The sequence below is a fragment of the Caloenas nicobarica genome, chromosome 2 (genome assembly GCF_036013445.1).
Source record: "Caloenas nicobarica isolate bCalNic1 chromosome 2, bCalNic1.hap1, whole genome shotgun sequence".
NCBI classification, from domain to species: domain Eukaryota; kingdom Metazoa; phylum Chordata; class Aves; order Columbiformes; family Columbidae; genus Caloenas; species Caloenas nicobarica.
The window spans coordinates 46,227,282-46,247,195 of record NC_088246.1 but is presented as its reverse complement, the minus strand read 5'-3'; the positions used below and the strand labels follow the sequence as shown (position 1 = coordinate 46,247,195).

General features: G+C 37.8%; 1 protein-coding gene across 1 annotated transcript in view; it reads right to left on the bottom strand.

Moving 5' to 3' along the window:
• Positions 1-19,914, bottom strand: part of NEK11 (NIMA related kinase 11) — an 87,313-nt gene that overhangs the window by 60,567 nt on the left and 6,832 nt on the right. The window contains exons 2-3 of the mRNA XM_065627291.1: positions 8,858-9,023; positions 3,685-3,803 (exon numbers count right to left, since the gene is read on the bottom strand). Coding sequence (XP_065483363.1) covers positions 3,685-3,803; positions 8,858-9,023 — 285 coding nt within the window. The remainder of the gene's footprint in view (positions 1-3,684; positions 3,804-8,857; positions 9,024-19,914) is intronic.

The following is a 19,914-nucleotide window of genomic DNA, read 5'->3' as shown; positions in this document are numbered from 1 at the left end:
CAGGACTGTTTCAAATTTGGTCAATAAATACACCCATACTTACGTTCTATAGAGTACCTGCTTGCTGTCTCATAGCCAGAAAAAAAGTAGCACAAAGTACTGAGCAGTGAGCAGCCTCCTTAAATAAAGCTTCCTCTGCAACACACCAGCAAGTGAAGCTGATTGAAGCTGAAGTAGTTTATTGCTATGAAATGTTCAGTAATTAATTTCTCTTTCCTCCATCTGAAGAACTATTTAGAGAAATATGAAGTTCTGGTTAAATCCGAACCCTGTACTAGCAACGACAGATAAAGTACTTGAGCAAAGCCTGCTATCTTATAGAGTGAAAGCAGCAGATTTTTTTGCATAAGCTGTAACCTTATAAAAATCTCTGTGTTGGCATATTGTTCATAAAAATTAGCAAAGTGGTGGATAACATAATGGTCAGCTTTCTTCAAATTGAGGTTAAATGAATCAATGGCCTCATTGCCTGATTGCTTGGGAATCAATTTTGTGCACTGATATGCAATGGGCTACAAATGTGCCAGAGATACTAGATGATGGTTTCATGCTGTCCTCACCTAGACAAAACCACTGAACTATTGTACGTTGCTGCTCCTTTGCTTCTCTCTCTGGTTAGATCAATGACAGATGAGGAATGAACCTATTTAACTCTAGATAATTTAGCTTTCAAGTTTAAAATTTAAAAAATCCTTCCAATTATGCAAAATAGCCAGTAGATTGCATAATGACCATAATATATTCATGCCTCCTTTGGGGTTTATGAAGCGTAAGTAAAAGACAGGAATGTCTTATCTGTATAACCTTTATCATCACAGGAAAAGAAAAACAATCTCAAGCAGTGAAAAAGTCCGAGTTTAAAATAAGTTTCCAGCATAAGACTTTTCAAAAATTGCAGAAGTTCAAGGAAAGCTGTGCAAAAAGGACGACCAAGTGAATAGTCTATGTCTAAAACCATAAATAATAATTTTTGCTGCTCTGGAATAAAAACTCCCATCCACAGCAAGTGGATGTTGTAAGGAATGGCACAAGGAAGTCCAGCTCACAGGTAACGAACACTTCAAGCTTCTAATTCTAGGGCAAAGTTTTATTTGCATTAGAACATAGTTCAAACATATATTACAGCCTTTTTCCATATCAGTAGAGAAGAGATTCTGTGTGACTTCTCTATACATAAACAGAGGGCTGTTGTTATGTTTCAGTAATTGAAATTAATTTTTCTAAGTAGTTTTAAATTCTTTTAAACCTAGCCTTTGCCATTTCATCTATCGTTTGGCTATAAACGAGTAAGATAAAGATTAAATTTTCTAACGTGCATATAGTCAAATAACACATAATACAATACAGGAAATGCAAACAAAAATAAAACTGTCAAGTCATTTGTATGTGTCAGGAGAGGTGCTATGAAATAGCTACGATTCAAAGAGAGAAAATGAAATGCTGTTTGGAAAATCAAATTGCTGCTTCCTGGAGAATTAAACTACTTTTCAGGAAACCCAGTAATTTAATAAACATATTTACCAAATAAAGTTTATTGGTAAGGTTTTTTTAAAGATTTGAGAACGAGTAGGAGACGAGAAAAATAGAGAGAAGAGTAGACAAAAAGGACATACGGGAAAACAAGAGATAAAAGAGGCATGAGGAACTACAGAAAATGAAAGACAAAAAGAATAAATTTATACAATAGAACAGAACAGTTCAGTTGGAAGGGACCTACAATGATCATCTAGTCCATCTGCACTGTTATTATTATTCTGCATTAGTCTGCACAATGCATCCTCTAAAGACGTACATTAAAGAAAGGATTTCACCAAAAGTGGACTTTCCAGATTACCAAAACTTTTAATGGTAAATTGTTAAACTGGAGTTTGAGAAGGGAAAAAAAAAACCAACCCACACTGATAGTTTTGTTAAATGGTCAGGATTTTTGATTCCATTTGCCCCTGTCCCTTCCACCTGAGGTAAATGCTGAAGGGCGCAGCATCCCAAGAGAGCTCCCTTCACTGCGCACCCATCACTGCAGTTTGTGGGGGTGGCTCATCAGGTACCAGCCCTGGATAAATTTGCATTTATGAACCAAAATGCTTTTGAATCCCGACCAGCAATTCACTTTGCCCTTTTTCTGCTACAGTCCGACACTATAGGTGCAAAAACTCATTAGGCATCTACCAGTTCAGGTCAAAGGTATCCCACATACTTCAGCTCGACTCAGAAGTGGTTGTTCTTAGTGACTATACCTACTGCTCTGTTGCAACTCAAGTTCAGACAACCAAATTTGGATCAAGCCCTGCTGGGAAAGATATCTGAAACAGCTACAGCAATTTGGTGTTTTCACCTTCAACCAGTGCATAATAATCTTGTTTTCCGAGTACTCATGCAGGATAGCAGACTACAGATTCTACTTTATACACTCCATTTGAAAAAAACTGAATTCCCATCTCCAGTTTCTGGGTGCAACCTACTTTTCAAATGTAAACATCTTCTTCCTTCCAGCCGTATTACTAATTCAGGCCATTATTTTAGGCATATTAGCTCATCTGCCCAAAACATGCAGGTGGTTACAGACATTCTTAGCTTCTGCTCAGCCAGTCCTTGTAGCAACGACATTGTTATTTCTAAAAGTTCGATAGGAATAATAGTCCAAATAGTTCAGCTTGGCAGGATGAAAAAGCTTGGACTTTTGCACTACAACACTCTTTAGAAAGGATTCTCTGTCTTGTTCATTAATGTGACATTTCAGAGCTGTCAACAGGCAAAAGCAACAGGGAGGAGACAGAGGAAAGGAGAAGTTGCTGAAAGGCAGGTTCATTTTGACCGGCTCACTGTTTCTGAAAAGCTGCTGGGAAAGGAGCCTGGTCTTCCCATTTCCTCAGCTGTTCCTCAGCTCTCAGTGCGGGATGCAGCGTGCTGGGCCGTCGGCTCCTGGCTCAGCACAACACTAAGTCCTCAAACCAAGTTAAATAGTCCCACCTACTTCAAAGGTGACAACACTGGATGATGTGGAAAGGGGACCAGACAGGGCTCGTGCACATGTCTGGTAGATGGCAACGAGGGAACTGTTTAAATCTCAAGTCAGCCTGCCTAAGTGACATTACAGGCAAGAGCTACACCCATAAAGATGACCTGTATCTACCCCTGCTCAAATCAAGCGTGATCTCCACACATCACTGTCAGGATGACCTGCAGCAATTTTATAGGTTAATCTTTGATATCCTGTTAAAAGTAATGTCTGTTTTCAAATATTGTATGTATGTAACTTCACTGATTTTAGAGGGAGTACATCAAGCATATATATTGGACTCTTCACATTAAATACCTTCAAGAGATCCTGTTGAATCCCCTTGAAAAAGCTGACTTTGTTTTAACCCTTTAATCCATTTTATTCTAACAACTGAACTGTTTCTGCTGTGCTAAGTTTTTCACTTGGCTCTTTGGAAAAGTGTAGCTAATGCTGAGAAACATACCACTGCGTTGCTAAAAGATATAATACACAATGTTTTTTCAGGATAGATAATTAATTACACTTTAGGTATATGATGTATACTACAGCAGTTTGGTGAACAGGACTTTATACCAGCACAAGACAATCCATACAGTTTTATTTCTGTTTGAATATCTGCAACTAGTCAGTAAGTCTACTCACTCCCCTCCCAAGCTAAATGCTCTCGTATTAAATGACTGTACCTTTCATGCATATAATTGACTCCGAGTAACAACTGCATAAACCAGTCTAGTATTTGTCTTTGGGTGAATATCCTCCCAGATTCTTTGTATTCTTGAATTTTAAAGTCTAGATCTCCACCCTGAAAAATATCACAACATATTTGTACATTTAAAGTAAGTTTTTAAATGTCTTCTCCTTCATCAAAATACAGGACTCCACTTTCTTAGACTTTCAGGCTCCCTTCCACATACCCTATAAATTTAACACTTACACATGAATTCTGAACTCTCCCAGCACCAAAAGCATATGCAACAGAGGATCACAATGAGATCGAGGATCAAAATTAGATCAAGCAGCATGGCAGCACAGGGAAAATAGGTCAGTTTTCTCTTAGCGTTACATAGTATCATCAAAGTTTTCAACTGTTCTCATTTCATGTCACCCAATGTCAGACATGTGCATCCAAGCTGATCACCTCAACCTTCCTTTATAGTGAACACAGAAGAACAGGCATCTGTACAGTGCAATTATCCTCACATCTAGCTGTCTACCTTAGGAAGGGATGGATTATGTTGTAGAAATGCTGTTTCTCTGCAAAGGTTTATGATGAGGGCCTACAATGACTGACATCTAAATCAAGTAAAATGAATCTGCCTCGACTGGTTCAAATAAGTTTAAAAATTTGGGAGCAGCACTTCCACTTAAGTCAACCATTGTACTGTCAAGGGACACACTCATTTATTATGCTGAAATAACCATTTCAGCAGCAAAGAAACCATACTGTACTCTTAAGAATTAAAATACAGTCTCTTTAATTATACTTTGCCCCTCTTCCAAACTCACTTTTGCCAGAAACAAAGCGGAATTAAAGCTTCAAGAATCTGTAGCATGTGTAAATACTTCATTGTATTGTAAATACTTCATTAAAACTACAGTTGATCTTGAACACTAGAAATGGAGCAATATGACACACAGTAGGTAGTGAAAAAGAACAAAACGAACAACAGAAAATATATACAGAAAAAGACAAATTGAGAACTGTAAGTCAGATATTTGGAAAAATCAGCTGAACCACAGCACGATGAAAGAGGTTTTTGAGGAGACATGTGAAAACCATTCATTTTGCTAAAAAGTAGACAGATGGTTGTCAGCTGGTTGTTTGTCCAGTTTATAAAATAAATGGATTTTGTCTACAAGAATGCATATTAGTGGCAAGCACTGTGTTGAGGTAACTAATCCCAGAGCAAAGGGACTGTGAGTCTCATTGTACTCTAGTGACTAATTACCTTACATCAGGACAGCTTATCCTCCATAAATCATTACTTTTACATTATACATTCTGCATAAAATCAGAAGTTTTATATGCCATACATGAGAAAATAGTTCAACCTGTACAAGTGTACCTGTACCAACATTTCTCATCATCAACCCTTCCCTTCTCTGCACAGTTGGCCCTCAACATTTTATGACCTCTTCAGCAACTCTTTTTTTTCAGTTCCAAACACCACAGTGCTACAAAATAAGGAGGTTCTGTCCTTGCAGATCCATATATTTCTGTCCTGTAGTCTGACATGAATTGACAGTAATTTCTACGGTCCTCGAGGTTCCAAGTTAAAAAAATTCAAGAGTGAGAGTGTTAAAAAAAAGAAAATATGTTTTGTCATATATCAAAACAGTATCCCCTGACAATGCCCTGCAATTTCTTAATTGAAATGTCTGAATCATCCCATTCACTAGGGAAGGCAATATGGCTTCAGCTCTCCATCTGCCTCCCCACTGTAGCCCAGAGAGAAGCTCTTCTGGGAACTTGGAGCTCTCAGCAGCTGCTTCCCCTTTGCAACTCCAAATGTTCAACAGCTTCCCCCTGGTTGCTTGCAGCAGAGCAGAGGAAGGAAAGAAAAAGCATTGCTGGGTACTCTGCTGCACAGCAACCAGATGGGCTGTGTCTGAGCCTACTCACGCACCTCGAAAATAATGACTCATCTATTCCAGACGGCTGCCCCAGACCATCCAGAGCCAACTGTAGCAACAGGCCAAGTCTCAAGGGCTGCTCAAACACATATCAGCTGGCTACTGGCCTCAAGGCACTACGTACTATCCAGGTGAGGATACATGAAGTGCAGCAGGCTCCAATCACGGTTTCTCGCTATCCCAATGTGTCCCCTCTCACAATCACACATTGCCATAAAACATGCAAAGAAGTGTAGGACCTACAGAGTTAGGGTAGTGAATACTCTCTTAAGTTGGGGGACATTTCCTTCAGAAGGTCTAAAGAGAACAAAAGCAGTTGGATAAGGTACTCCATGTGCCCTCAAGTAGCTATACAGCTTTTTACCTTCAAGCAGAGAAGACTGTTCTCAATGTCCTACAATTAATTTAACCTTGATTTTGTGTCTAAAACAGGAAAACAAAAACACATCATAAAAGATTTGCTGAAATACTGCTGCCATGAAACTCTGAAGAAATTTGTTAACCCAATTTTGCATTTTGGAAGGTCAGTATAATGAAGTTCCTAAGGAATTTAACAAATTAAGTACATAGAGGGTTCCCAAGCTGCAGTTTTTATTTAAATGTCAAGAGTATCAAATACAACAGTAACTTATTTAAAACAGCTTAGCATTTAGAGCTGATCATGTGAACAGGCACTGATTGCTTCAGTTATTCCTTTTGCTCAGATTTCCTTAGTGTATGTATACTCACATCACAGCTGAGACCACAGTGAAGAGACAGAAAGAATTGTTTGAGGGAAAGTACAACTACTTCTGGTTTATGATCTATCAAAATGATGCAACTTTTAAAGTCACTACTTTGTGAAAACTGTATTTTACTGAAGTCTAATTTATGTTACAAAATGAAATCCAAGGTTCACAAAGGCAATTTTGTTGAAATCTGATTTATCTGACAATGTTTATATTTCTTGCAAGATTTTGATTCAGCAAAACTGCCAAAGAAGCTCAACAAGAAGATCAAAACAGAACACATATACTTCTTTTCTATAATTCTGAGTTAATTAAGCTATAATAAAAGATGTTGAGCTGAGCAACGGAGACCAATGTTCTCTTTTGTTCAGCGAACAGGTATAGCGCAGAGCAGCTGCATTGGAGGCTCGCTCTGTGCTACTCATGCAAGAATGAACAAAGTACTGTGGCTAATGAATAAGTCACAGTACTTTGGAGAAAACAGAATAAGGCTCAGAGGGTAGTTCTGTTTCCTTGCCAACTTAATGTTTATTCTTTGTTTTGATTCTGCCCAAGAGTGCCAATTACTGCCAATCTGGTAATTATTCTATGCATGAGAAACTGAATGTACTAAACTTCCAAACAAGGATCAGGTAGCAATACATTTTTCTCCGTCTCAATTTATGTGCAATTTAAACAGGCATCTTTTAGGTAAAAAGATCCCACTACATACAAAGGCAGGTTATAGATACGAAAATACAGAAGTATACCTTCTAGAAATACTCCTACTAAAAGAGAAAAGAAACTTTATAGCACTATGCAAAGCCTTGCTTTGTACTTTTCTTGTCTGAACAATTCATAATTGCTTAAATGCAATGATTCTATGTAGTGTGTCCATTCGGAAAAAGTCAGAATCACATCCTAGTGGACCCACTGTCATTCTCACCTGACCTAGAAGACTCAAAACTGAAAAGATTCAGCTGCATAGCCAACACATCCATTTCCTCCTTCATTTGCCTTCCTCTAGTACACTCCCATGTGTTTCAGTATAAGAGTTTCAGATCCTAAGGTAACTCCACACCCAAATATTTTCATGCAGGGTAGATTTCAAGGGGTGCTGCAGCAGCTTGCGATTACTGTGGTGATTGCTTTCATGCTGGTTTTCACCTATAACTTTATTCCAGATCTCAGGGGGGGGAAAAAAAAAAAAAGAGAGGAAAAAAAAAGCAATGGACCAAAGCCACTAGTCCGGCTCTATCATGCTGCTGAAAGAGACTCCTTTGTTCCTACAGGTTTAGCTAATCTAGTGTTGGGCCACTTTCTAGCACTGGTAGAGAGAAAACTGAATCTTAGTGCACAGGAATATCTGGGCAGTTAGAGTAATTCTTCAGTTCTGAGCTCTGGGTTTCCACAGAGAGTCGGCAATACCTAATTTCCAACAAGCCCCAGCTGTCTGACATTCAGAGAATAATGCAAAGAACTTCTGCATGGGTGCTAGAATAAGATGTGAACAAATATTCAGATTGCATAACAGAGTTGAGCATTTCAGATTTAATTTTTTAAAATCCCAGCAATAAATAGGCATTTAACTGTAATCAAAGAAAGCTTCCAAGGAAGCAATGCCTGGCAGAAATAGTATGTCTTTAATTATTCACAGCAAAGCTGAATGCTTGAAGAAATGCTATTAGTTAATACAAGTCTGATAGGTGGACAGGTAACCCAATAGTCCAGGGTCATTAGCTTCCAAAGCATTTCAAATGTCTAGCAGAGCACAGCTGAAAAGTCTGTTTCACAGTTTCACGAGAAGATCACTGTATGTATAACTGATTATATTTTTAAAAGCAACACATCTACTTTTAATACAAAGTAGGCACTTGTTTTATATAAACTCTTCAAAAGCTGGCTTAAATATGTATAAATTCTAATTTTAAAGCCTTAAGACAGATTTCAGCAATATGTTTTTAAATCAAATGCTGAAGTCAAAAAACCTGGTAACTATACAGTAGTATATCCTGCTTTAATATCTGTCCTATCCTCTAATCTTTGACTCACACTGTTTTCTCCACTTCATAAAGCCAATGCTCCTACCCAACTCATCATCCATATGATCAGGCTTAAGCTTCTTGTAATCAGCTCCAAATCACAAGAGACTTTTCCCTTCCTCATTTACATCAGATTTCATGCTATGCCCCTGTACTCCCAGTTTCATCCTCTCTTATATCTGTGGTAAAACCTTTCTGAGTAATACTATTCTTGTAATAGTGATTACAGTGAATTAAATTAACTCGTATTTAAAATTTCCTTTTCTCTGGTTTGTCCGTGAGCTAGGAGTATCACATGAGCAGGTAACATTCCTTGTTTTAAATATGCCTAACAAGTAGCAGGTGATACAAGTAAGAAATAAGAGAGAAATTCAGACTAAAACATTAAAAAAAACTGGGCTAGGGTTTTTTTAAGAACATATTTTAACGCATGCATTCTGTCAAATTTCTTCAAAGTAATCTGCAAGTCTCACCTCACAGTATTCAGTGATAATGCAGAAACTGTCCCGCTCCACAAAGCTTGCATAAAATTTGACAATGGCTGGATGATCTAATTTGGACAGTAGTTGTGCTTCCAGATTCGCTTCAACTGTTTCATTAGGCTTTAGGTCACCAACGGAGATTTCCTTTAGAACCTTTCTAGAGGAAAACAAGAAATCTTTATATTAATAAAATTAGAAAAGTTACATAATGCTTTAAAAAGCATAATAATTTCTTTAAATGTAAATTAATAACATTAACCAAGTATTTGGCAACATGAAATGATGAGGCAAATATGGGTAAACAAAGAGAATACATTAAAATGCAAATAAATATGTTAGTTGCCATAGCGATTAAGCAACATTTAAAAAATACTATTTTGAAGTATTTTTCCCTACTAATTCCCTACTGCACTGTTTTCTTCATGACATGTTTCTAGTGCAATGGATTAGTGCATAACAATAAACATAAATTAAAAAAACAAATCTAAGTGATTTCAAACCCACTCAGAGCATATGCTCAAGATTCAGACATGAAATAAGGAGCAGCAAGGAACTGTTTGGTTTTGCTGCTTCTGCTGAAGTCTGTCCATGGAAGCATGAGAAAAATCACACAAAGCGTAACATCTCTCTGACTGTTTTTCTGGTGATAAAATCAGGACACTGATTTTTTTCCTAAAGACCATTCTGCCCTTCACCTGAACCCCTAAGTGGAAAGTGCAACTCCGGATTTGTGGCTGAAGCCTGATTCCACTGTTTCAAAGAACTCTAAATTGTTTTGGGAGGCCCTAAATCCCCTAAGGCTAAATAATTAAAGAGGTTTTTCATATTCCTGAACATTAATATGCAAATATGTTATAGCAGAATTTGGGGTTCAGACTTAGCTCTACATGGTGCCTGGAGATGGAGAACTTACTGTCAACTTGTCCTAGAAAAAACCCTTAACGTAGGGCACTATGAGGAAAGATACTTTGCTGGGATCTTCCTGATGAAATGTTTAAAAAGGCACACATCACACAAAGGCATGCCATTTCCACCTACTTTACCAGCTGCTGAAGAATGGATCATTGGTCTATATCTGAAAGAGTCGTTTGAGGCTATTAGAGAATATCACGGTATTTTACTGAAACAGTGATGAATTCCCAATAACTTTTGAATACACGGAGTGTAAGTTCCACACTGAAGCGATATCTTCACAGGGCTTCTAGTAATTTCCTATTCAATACTGCATGGTTGTAAAGTCACGGTAGTTAAACATGACAGCAATAAAAGCATAGTAATTCACCTGATCTAAGGAATAAAAGCTGTATTTCTTCATAAGAAAATTTCTTCCTAAATCTCAGCCAACAGTTTCTGACTAACAACGCATGACTTTTTACATAAACTTGCCTAATCCCCATCTGGCAGTGTGATGAAAAAAACATGCCATTTGATTTGTCTGCATCTCTACAGACAAGTTTCGTACTATGAAGACAGGTAATGCTTACTGCAATCTTCTCATCTTCAGTTGACATGGGGACATTATTCCTTCCTTCATACAGATCATACCACAGAACTGACAAACGGAATAAACACCACTTATTACAAGTTTCTTGTATACCCAAGACAGCAATAAAAGCCTGATATGTTGATGTGTAGGGATAGACTGTCATCTTAGTCACTCAGTGATTTTGATGCTGTCATCAGCTGTCAGACAACAAGACAGGTGTTTTTCTTATTTAAATTCATTCCCAGAAGAACAAATCAGGAATATGTACTTTCATAAATAAGGTATCAGTTTTCTGCAACACAATGCTAATTCATATCCAGAACTGGAAGTCATTTGCATCTAGAAAGAAAACTTTTGTGGTGTAATTGAGATGAAGCATATCTGCATGCCACTGGTATATGTCTGTACTGCTTCTGTATGCAGATAAGGTTTGATTTTACTGAGTTCAAGATGACAACCTGACTTCATATTTTCTGCAAAGCTTTTGGTATCTACTTTAGTAAATGCACTTAAAAATACAAATTTAAAAAACCCTACATTGATCAAATATTGACAAAGAAGCTATGGCAGGATCTCAGATGTCTCACAGAGAAAATGAAGAATAGCTCCACTTCTAAAGTGGCTCTTTACCGATAACTTTAGAAGAAAAACAATGAAGCTAAAGGTCTTCAGTCAGAATTTCATCTATGTAAATAAACTACACTTCTCAATACATAAAGAACCTAAAGAATGCTTAAATTCACTCTACCCCATTTCAGTATTTACAGGAGTAACTTCTACCCTAACAGGCAGCTAAAATGGGCACTTTCTGTGATTTAGAGAACTCCTAATATAACTCACATTTGGCATCCCTGGTGATGTTAAATAGGCCAGTAGACCCATAAGCTAACCAAAAAAAGGTTAGTAATCATAAGAAAACAACTAACTTTTCCTAGCTAAACAATCCTGGCTGCACTTCCCCTCGACCAAGTGAATCCAGCTCTACACTTGGAAGGAGACAAAGTGGTTCTGTTCATATGATCCAACCTGCATTTTAAGTTTGGTTTATAATAAAGAGTAAGTTATGACTGCTTATAATTCAGGAATTGTACTTGTGCATCATCAGTTGAAAATCTGCAGGCATTGAACAGTTTAGAAACATATAGTTAGGTAACACAAAGTATTTTAAACAAACCTTTTGAAGCATGTGACATGAACATTTAGTATGGATATTAGGAATAATAGAGTCTTCTGTTAAGATTTTGTCAAGACTCCATCTGGAGTATACAGGTCCATCCGAAAGTCAAGTTTTTTCATAAAACCTGCCCCTATATTTTCTGCCACTTGGATTCAGGTATTAGGCAGGATTTAAAAGGTCAAAATCTGTTTGCATGAACTAAGAAATCATAGATTTAGGTAGCACATACAGAAAATCAGGTAACACCACTAAAATCTGGATTCCCTCCAAGTGCAATACTTAAACCTTTTGATATAATGCTAAAACATATCTAGTCATTTATTTATTATTAAAATTCCACTTCATTTAGAATACCGACACATAAGCAGATCATAGAATCATTTAGGCTGGAAAAAACATTTAAGATCATTGAGTCCAACTGCCAAGTACCATCAAGTACCACCACCAAGTCCACCACTAAACCACGTCCCTAAAGATAAGATGTCAGTGAGCAACACAACTAGAAAACTGTTACAGAAGTGCTAGCACATATCTTAAATACAGGACAAAATATTTCAACTGTGTGGAAAAAAACCCTAGCCTTGCAATTTAACAGTGCGAAGACACTCTGAACTTGATCTTGAACTGACTACTACTGAGAGAGTCTTGTAGTGAAGACTTACATCTTAAGTGTAAAAAGCGCCTGCTGTCACTATTTACATCCACCCTGCAGGAAGCTGGATCTGGTACAGGTAACACCATCCACTCCGCAAGGGTGGGGAGAAAAAACCCCAAGAGATAAGCCCACTATCCACGCTGTGGAAAGCAGCTGCCCTCGACGGGCTCACAGACCTTCCCCCGGAACATCTTCTGGCTTCCATCGGCAAAACCTCGCTGGCTTGCTTGGTCACACTTTGACACACAGCCAGGCCAGCATACCGTGTTTGAAAGCGCAATAATGTGGAGCAAATGGGGATAAATAGAGCAAGACTTAAAACAAGAGAAAACAAGCATCAAGGTGGAATCCTCCAGGATACGAACACCCAGTGGGAATCCTTTTGTTGAGCTTTACTAGGGACTGACAATATGCCACAGTGGTGTTTATCTCAGTCTATTTGCACTGATCTAAAACTAAATGTTCTAAAACCCATCCGGTATTTGTTTACGTTCATGACATACTTTATTATTATATAATTTGCTTTATTGGATTGGATGCAATTCTTGAAAGAAGACAGCCCTTCTCAAATCGCACGCCGTTTATTGAGTAAACTGCACAATGAATTATTGACTAGGTACATTTGCCTGCTGATAATGAAGTAAAAGAAATGTAACTTTTTTAATGTCAAGAATAAATAGGTCAAATAACGGAGCAAAAGAAATATAACTCTTTTAATGTCACGAATAAATAGATTCAACTACCACAGACAGGATGTGCTCTAAGAATATACGATCAAAATTTGAAACTTTTAATTAAATAGAAACTTCATTTTACACAGGCAGCAGTTCAGTTAATTGCAGCCTGACATAAGCAAGGCCTGCTAGTAGGTAATCAGTGTGCAAAGCTGGGAATTTATCATTCCATATAGTTTATATTTCCAAATCATCCTGACTTCAATATGGAGAGTACTGGCATAACCCATAACTGCGTATTGTATTTCTATCCCCTCTGACCTTTGTAGCACTACCTCTTCACTCTGGTAACTCCTCATTACAAGGACCACTTGCAACTCCATAAAAATGTATCACCTTGTCTGCGATTGGATCTGTAATTGGTCATAGAAAATAAAATAAAAGGAGCACGGGTCCAATTAATAATGTCTTAAGTTCTATTTATCGAACAGCAAACAGAGAAAGTATGATACTACAAACAGAGACCAAAAGGAAGAACAGGTAACAACCCTGATGCACAAGTCTGGTCTGCACAACAGCTCCCACCGTATTAAAACTGCTTGTTTGGGAAATTCAGTAAGAAGGACACCATCTGCATACAGACAAGACAAAGTTACCCATCACTACTGCTTCTCACAGTCAGTGGTTTTGCAGACTATCACACAGCTGATGAGATTTGCACATTACAGCTGGCAGCGCAGTTCAAAAATAATAATTTTAAATTTCCGTTGATGGCTTCCACAACGAAAATATTACTGGAATCTAATTTTTAATATACAGTCTTGCCTGCCCCCAACTTTAACTGTCCTTTCTGTACAGTTTACATCCAGATATTACAGATTCCCTTTGATTTGACATTCTACTGTGTACACAAAGTATCCTCATGTAAAGTTACTTGCTCTGTCAAGCATTACAGTTTCCTCATGTTTCCTTTCAGGCCTCTCACGTTTGCACATTGGCACATCCAGCTTTTATTTGCAATTAAGATACTTTACTGATTTTATATGGCACCCTGTTGCCTGGAATCTACTTCCCTCACCTAGGTTTTTCTTCTAGTTCTATTGCAATTTCCACCTCATCCTTACCCATCTACATACAGCTATCCTGTTACTAATAATCTTTACCAGATTTCTCTGCCTAGTGTCAGTGACTGGCTTTCCTGCAGCTTACGGCTCTGTATCAAAAATTCAAATAATTATTCTTTACATTTTATCCATTATATTTGGAGCACCATGATCTGCATGCTCGGATAATTTAAAGACATTCATATAATTGTTATGGAAAGGAGGAGCTGGTGAGACCATGAAATGAAAAAAAGTCAGCATATACAAATCGGTCCTACCTAAAATGAGTACTTAGTTTTAGTCAACGAAAAGAAACACTCACAGTAAATTAAGAGCACTTGATTTCTGTGGGAAAATCAACATTACACACTTCCAATGAAAAACAAATGATGAGTGCTGTTTGCTATTCCTACTTACATATATACATTTATTTACTCATTAGCCAGAGCATTTCAAACCTAAGGATTACTACACAACTTCTTAAATCAAATGCTGGGCTCCTTTTATCATTCCCATGGCTGTTACTGATTTACTACTCAAGCCATAAATCCATTTCAAACCGAAGTATTGCTGCACAATTCCTTAACTCAAATCCTTGGCTTCTTTTGTCATTCCTATGAACACCATTGACTTATTAGTAAAGCCATAATAATCAATGGTTGTTTTTTACTGTCCTCCGAAACAGCCTGTTCATGCTGTTCACAAACATTCATAAACATCAAGAACTAATCCCTGAGTTAAACACTAAGAATTCAATCACTATTTGAGCACTATAATATCTGTAGGTGGATTAAATATAATTTCATTTTCTGAATAAGCACTTTAAAGAATTTAACAGTGCTTAAATATCTTTGAGTGGTGATGAGATTTCATAAATTTACAAGTGAAATGGATGATTCACATTTCATTTCCATCAGCAGGTCACAATTATAGCACTTATAAACATTTTCAGAGATGTCTAATTTTCAAATTCTCTAACGTGCACTAACACTGAACAGTTCAGTTCACGATGTAAAGAGTTTATGGTTATTTGAAAATTACTAGTTCCTAATTAGTATCCCAAAGTAATGAGAATATATTTTCTGGGACAAGATCATGAAAGTGAACACTGTTGAAATAAATTAGCTTCAAGGAATACAGCTTATATCGTTTTCTCCTGCACTGAGCAAAATCTCATATATACAAAGGGGCATACTTCAAATTAATTTTGGTCAACCATATGTGCCAATGCTGGAAAAAAAATCAATAATTACAAAGCAAAGCAGAGTACTTCTGTTACCCTCCACAGAACGGACCAAGCCATATTACTGCTGCACAAAAGCAGACATTAACATTTATTTAGATATTCAAATGTATTTCTTTTGAATAATTCTTTGGGACATTTTTGGTTGCCATCTACACTGATTAAAATTACAAAAAAAAAAAAAAAGGACATTGATTGATAAAGGAAGAATTTTCCTCTAAACCCACATTTTTGAAACCTAATGTTTTTCCTTGACTGAAATAAAAAACCAAAATGTAATTACATTTATAGTCTATTAATATATTTCAGCTGTAAATCAAATACTAATAGACTGTGATTGGACTGAAGAAATTTGTGTTTCTCCAGGAAAACTATTAGAAATTATTATAGAGTACAGACTAAATACCTGTGAATGTACCTTTTTTTTAGCTATACTTTATCTCTACATGTTGCATTATCACCATCTACTGTTCATTTATCCCTTTTTCTACAGCAGTCTTGTTTAAGAATGTAATTAAACATCATGCTGCCACTAACCTAAATGGAATTTGAGAGAGAAATCTGACAAGGACTAAATAATTTGTTTATCCTCTGATCTTTGAAGACTTAATTCCATCAAACAGCAAATCATCTAAACCAGGCATTTCTCTATTCATTACACATACTTGATACATTTCACTGTTAACTGCTCTCTGCTAATTAATGTTCCCTTTCAGAAAAAGGAGATACCGTTAGAGAATTAGAGCTTGGATGCAGCATTTTGTTTTCAAGCATTATAATATGATTAAGCATCTCACAACTGCCACATTACACTTTTTCAACTTGCAGCCTCAGGCTACAGCATCTGCCAAAAAGAATTGCACTTGTATAGGAATGAGTTTAAATTTTGAAATCAATTTCAATTAGAAATTTTGAAGAAAGACCTTCTTCGTATCACCTGATCTACATGAATCTGTTTACAGAAAACAAGACAATTTTGTAGAACATGAAGTTGTAAAGGGAAACCAGACACACTAATAATCGCTGTAAGAATGTATTCCATAGAAATTCAACTAAAACGTTTCCTCATGTAGAATTTAATTGGTTCTTTCCTGAATGCAAATATATTTGTAAGCAAAATTATGTTCCTATCAACGTTGCAAGGATATTTATGTCAATAGTATTGTCCCTCCAGTGGAACTAATTCCCAAAAGTAATTTAAATACTAATTGCTGCAACTTTAATGAGAAAACTCACTCTTCCCACATGTCTCTTTCCAGCAGGCATCTCCTTCAATGTTTACTTCTGATATGTATTGAATTATCTATGGTACCAAAAAAAGAAAGGGGTAGAGGCAGGGGGAGAAAGAGATTAAAGGATAGTTTATGGCTTTACAAAAGCATATTACTAAATAGTCTACAATCAAAGGCAAAGGGTATCGAGCAATACTGAGAAAATGAATTGAGTATAACATCTATTAAATATTATAATACTTTCTAGCCCTCCTGAGTATGATACTGTGCTCTTAGAAGTCAGCGAAACATGTGCAATCCAAAAATACAGCAACTACCCAGCAACGTTGAAAAGTTATTTTAGAACACATGAAGGGCACACCATGCATGTAAGAGAAACAGTGAACTAGGAATTACATTTACTAATGCATTGCGTAAGCACAATTAAAAAAAAAAAAAAGTAAAGAGAAAGAGAGAAGGAAAAATACTCTGACTGTCCAGCAAATCAGGAAGTCCAGAATTCATTCCACTCACTGCAGCAGTTTTCTAATTAAAATGTACTGAATGCAACAAAGAGCCATAAGTCTCACTCTGCATAGAAAAAAACTATGGTATCCTTGATGCAGACTTAAGAGAAAACGCCTTGTCAACAAGGGCAAACTGCAACAAAATACAATAGACCAGCATATTCAAATAGGGCAAAACCACACTATATCTTTGAGGCAGGTAGTCACAGTTTAATCTAAAGTAATAATGCTGTACCTCTCCGTTTTCTTACTACTGCTAGCTTACAAATGCATAAAAACTAAACATCAGTTTCAACAAAATGAATGAGACAGAAGTGATCTCAAGGCATTTGCTTAATCACAAAATCATTAAATTCTGTCGCTGATTCTTTGAGGTGCATGGCAGTAATTTGTCAACAATGCCTTAAGCACAGTTCTCTGCTCCATGTTGAAAGCAATGCTTGTAAACATTTTGAAAAAACCAATGAACTTATCCATGAGCATCACTCACTGCCTGCACGTAAGATCCCAATGTGGCAGGTGCTGCAGCACTGAGCTCCCAAGAGCTCCGCTCTGTGGGGGATGAGATTTAGAGTAAACCCAAGTAATATTTTCTTTAAGGAATTCTGCCTCCCCACTCACATACATTAAATAATTAGAAGTTAGAATACACTCCAGTCAAATTGACAAATGCTGTTGAAAATGAAGAAGTAGGTTACTTAGTCACAGAAAGGTATACTAAAAGGAGAGGTGTAAAAGCAGATGCAAAAGTTGTATCAGACATGGTTACCAAGGATTTTCACAGGCATCTATGTTACACCACCTGAACGAAAGGTCCTGAGATGTTCTGAATACTCACCCTTTGATTTCCAAGAACCCACAGAATACAGGTTTTACATTTTTTGAAAATGAGGGAACCAGGAATTTTAACAGAGGAATTGTTTGTGCAAAGGCCTGCAGCATGGCTGTAGCTTCAAATTGCAGAACCTGTCACCAGTATTGGCAGGATAAAATCTCACATCTGTGCTCCAGTGCCAAGCTGTCCTGCAGCCCCCACTGGAGACTTACCCAGTACAAGGACTTCCCAAACTCCTTCCACTGAGCTCTAAATAGTTCCAGTGTGAGACTGTCCATTTCTTGGATTCCTGTGTGTTGTAACGATCAGTACTGTCGTTCTACCGATTTTAGCGGAGCATCCCTCTGCAAAGATGCGTGTTTGCGCATTTCCACAGCTTTGGGGTAGCTGTGTAAAAGCAAAGCTTTACTGGCGAGAGGAATGCAGTGCTGTGGTGGGTTTTGGCGGTAGCTCCTGCATTCTGTATCTGCGCTGTACTTCGGCACTGTCACATTGCCACTGCCAAGAGAGGTCTGCAGGTCCTTAACTCTACGTGCCAAAGGCCAGGAGGAGCCCTCCAGTGCCACGTTGAGCCACAGGAAAAACTGGGCACTGACCGGAGGCTGGAGGTAGGGACTGACGCACCTTCCCAGTCTCCAGTGAGAACTGCTTTGAATGACTCCAGTGCTACCAACCTGGCCTCTGGACCAGTACTGGCCTATGCTAGAAATGACCTGAAACAATTGTGGCCATAGCTGCAACTGCTTGCCAAAATTGAAACCAAACATTCACAGTTTCACTCTCTGGCAAACCTCCATTGGCAGGTGTACTCTTAAACTAAGGCACAAGAGCATCAGCCCCTGTTACAGAGGTTTCAGCAAGGACTTTGACACTTAGCTTGGTCTTGTCTCCCGTAGCATTGTTCACAGAATATCATAGAACAGTTTGGGCTGGAAGGGACCTTCAAAGCTCATCTACTCCAACCCCCCTGTAATAAGCAGGGACATTTTCAACTAGATCAGGTTGCTCAGAGCCCCATCCAGCCTGGCCTTGAATGTCTCCAGGGATGGGGCATCCACCACCTCTCTGGGCAACCTGTGCCAGTGTTTCACCACCCTCAGTGTGAAAGTCCTGCTCAGCCACTCAAGTGTAAAGCTCCTGAAGGTGAACTTCTCAAACTGCTCTAGCTAAATCAGCAAGACCTTTCTCTCAATGTTCTTGACTCTGAGGCCAAGAACAACTGTGCCACCTTAGTACGGATGCCAGCTCAGCTGATATGTGGTAGTCTGAGCCTTACACAAAGAAGGAGAGGCACACTTGACTGAACCAAGCAAAAGATAGTTCACTAAGAAAAGCTTATTTAAAAATAAGCAGTGATCAGGAAGGTCCTACAGGAACTGCACCTTTGTTCAGTTTCCAAGGAGATCATGAATATCCATTCACAAACCTAAAATGACCCAGCAGATTCTAGTTTTAATTTCTAATTTTTATTATCAAATGAGGGAGAACAAAAAGGGCAAAGAGCACTACTAGATGAATACGCACACAACTGGCAGGGAGTAATTTGTTACTGTTTTAATCAATTCAGCATCAAACAATCATTCCCTTGGAATACCTTCAGGGAAGCAAACAGGCAGCAAACACAGGGATTTGACGACACAGCAATCTGCTGATTGTCGCTTGGATATCCCTAAATTACAAAACTCTTCCACCTTTAGATTTTATTTCATTTGTTATAAGAAGTCATAAATAATTGAACGCCATGTGCTAAATTATTCAGCTAAGTCCACAGTTTCCAAGGAATCATAGCATGGGTCTGGATTAATGGTATAATGCAAGTCAGACGCAGAAGTTGAGCTGACACCCCACAATTACCACATACAGGAGCAGTCCAGGGAGTTTGGCACTTCGCAGCGTGTGCTTTCCACCACAGGGATATATAAATACCTTGTGAATATTTATGAACTAGAAGCCCCTATTGCCTACTGCGTACTGCAGCTGCTTGCCCGTGCATGGTTATGAATTAGTGAAACTTAACTCAGAACTTCACTTGGCAGAATTGATTAGGACATTCATTATCTATAAGTGATAGCACTGTCCTTCAAGACTACTGCTGAATGAAATCTCTGATACAAAAGACTTTGTCTTCAACCATAAT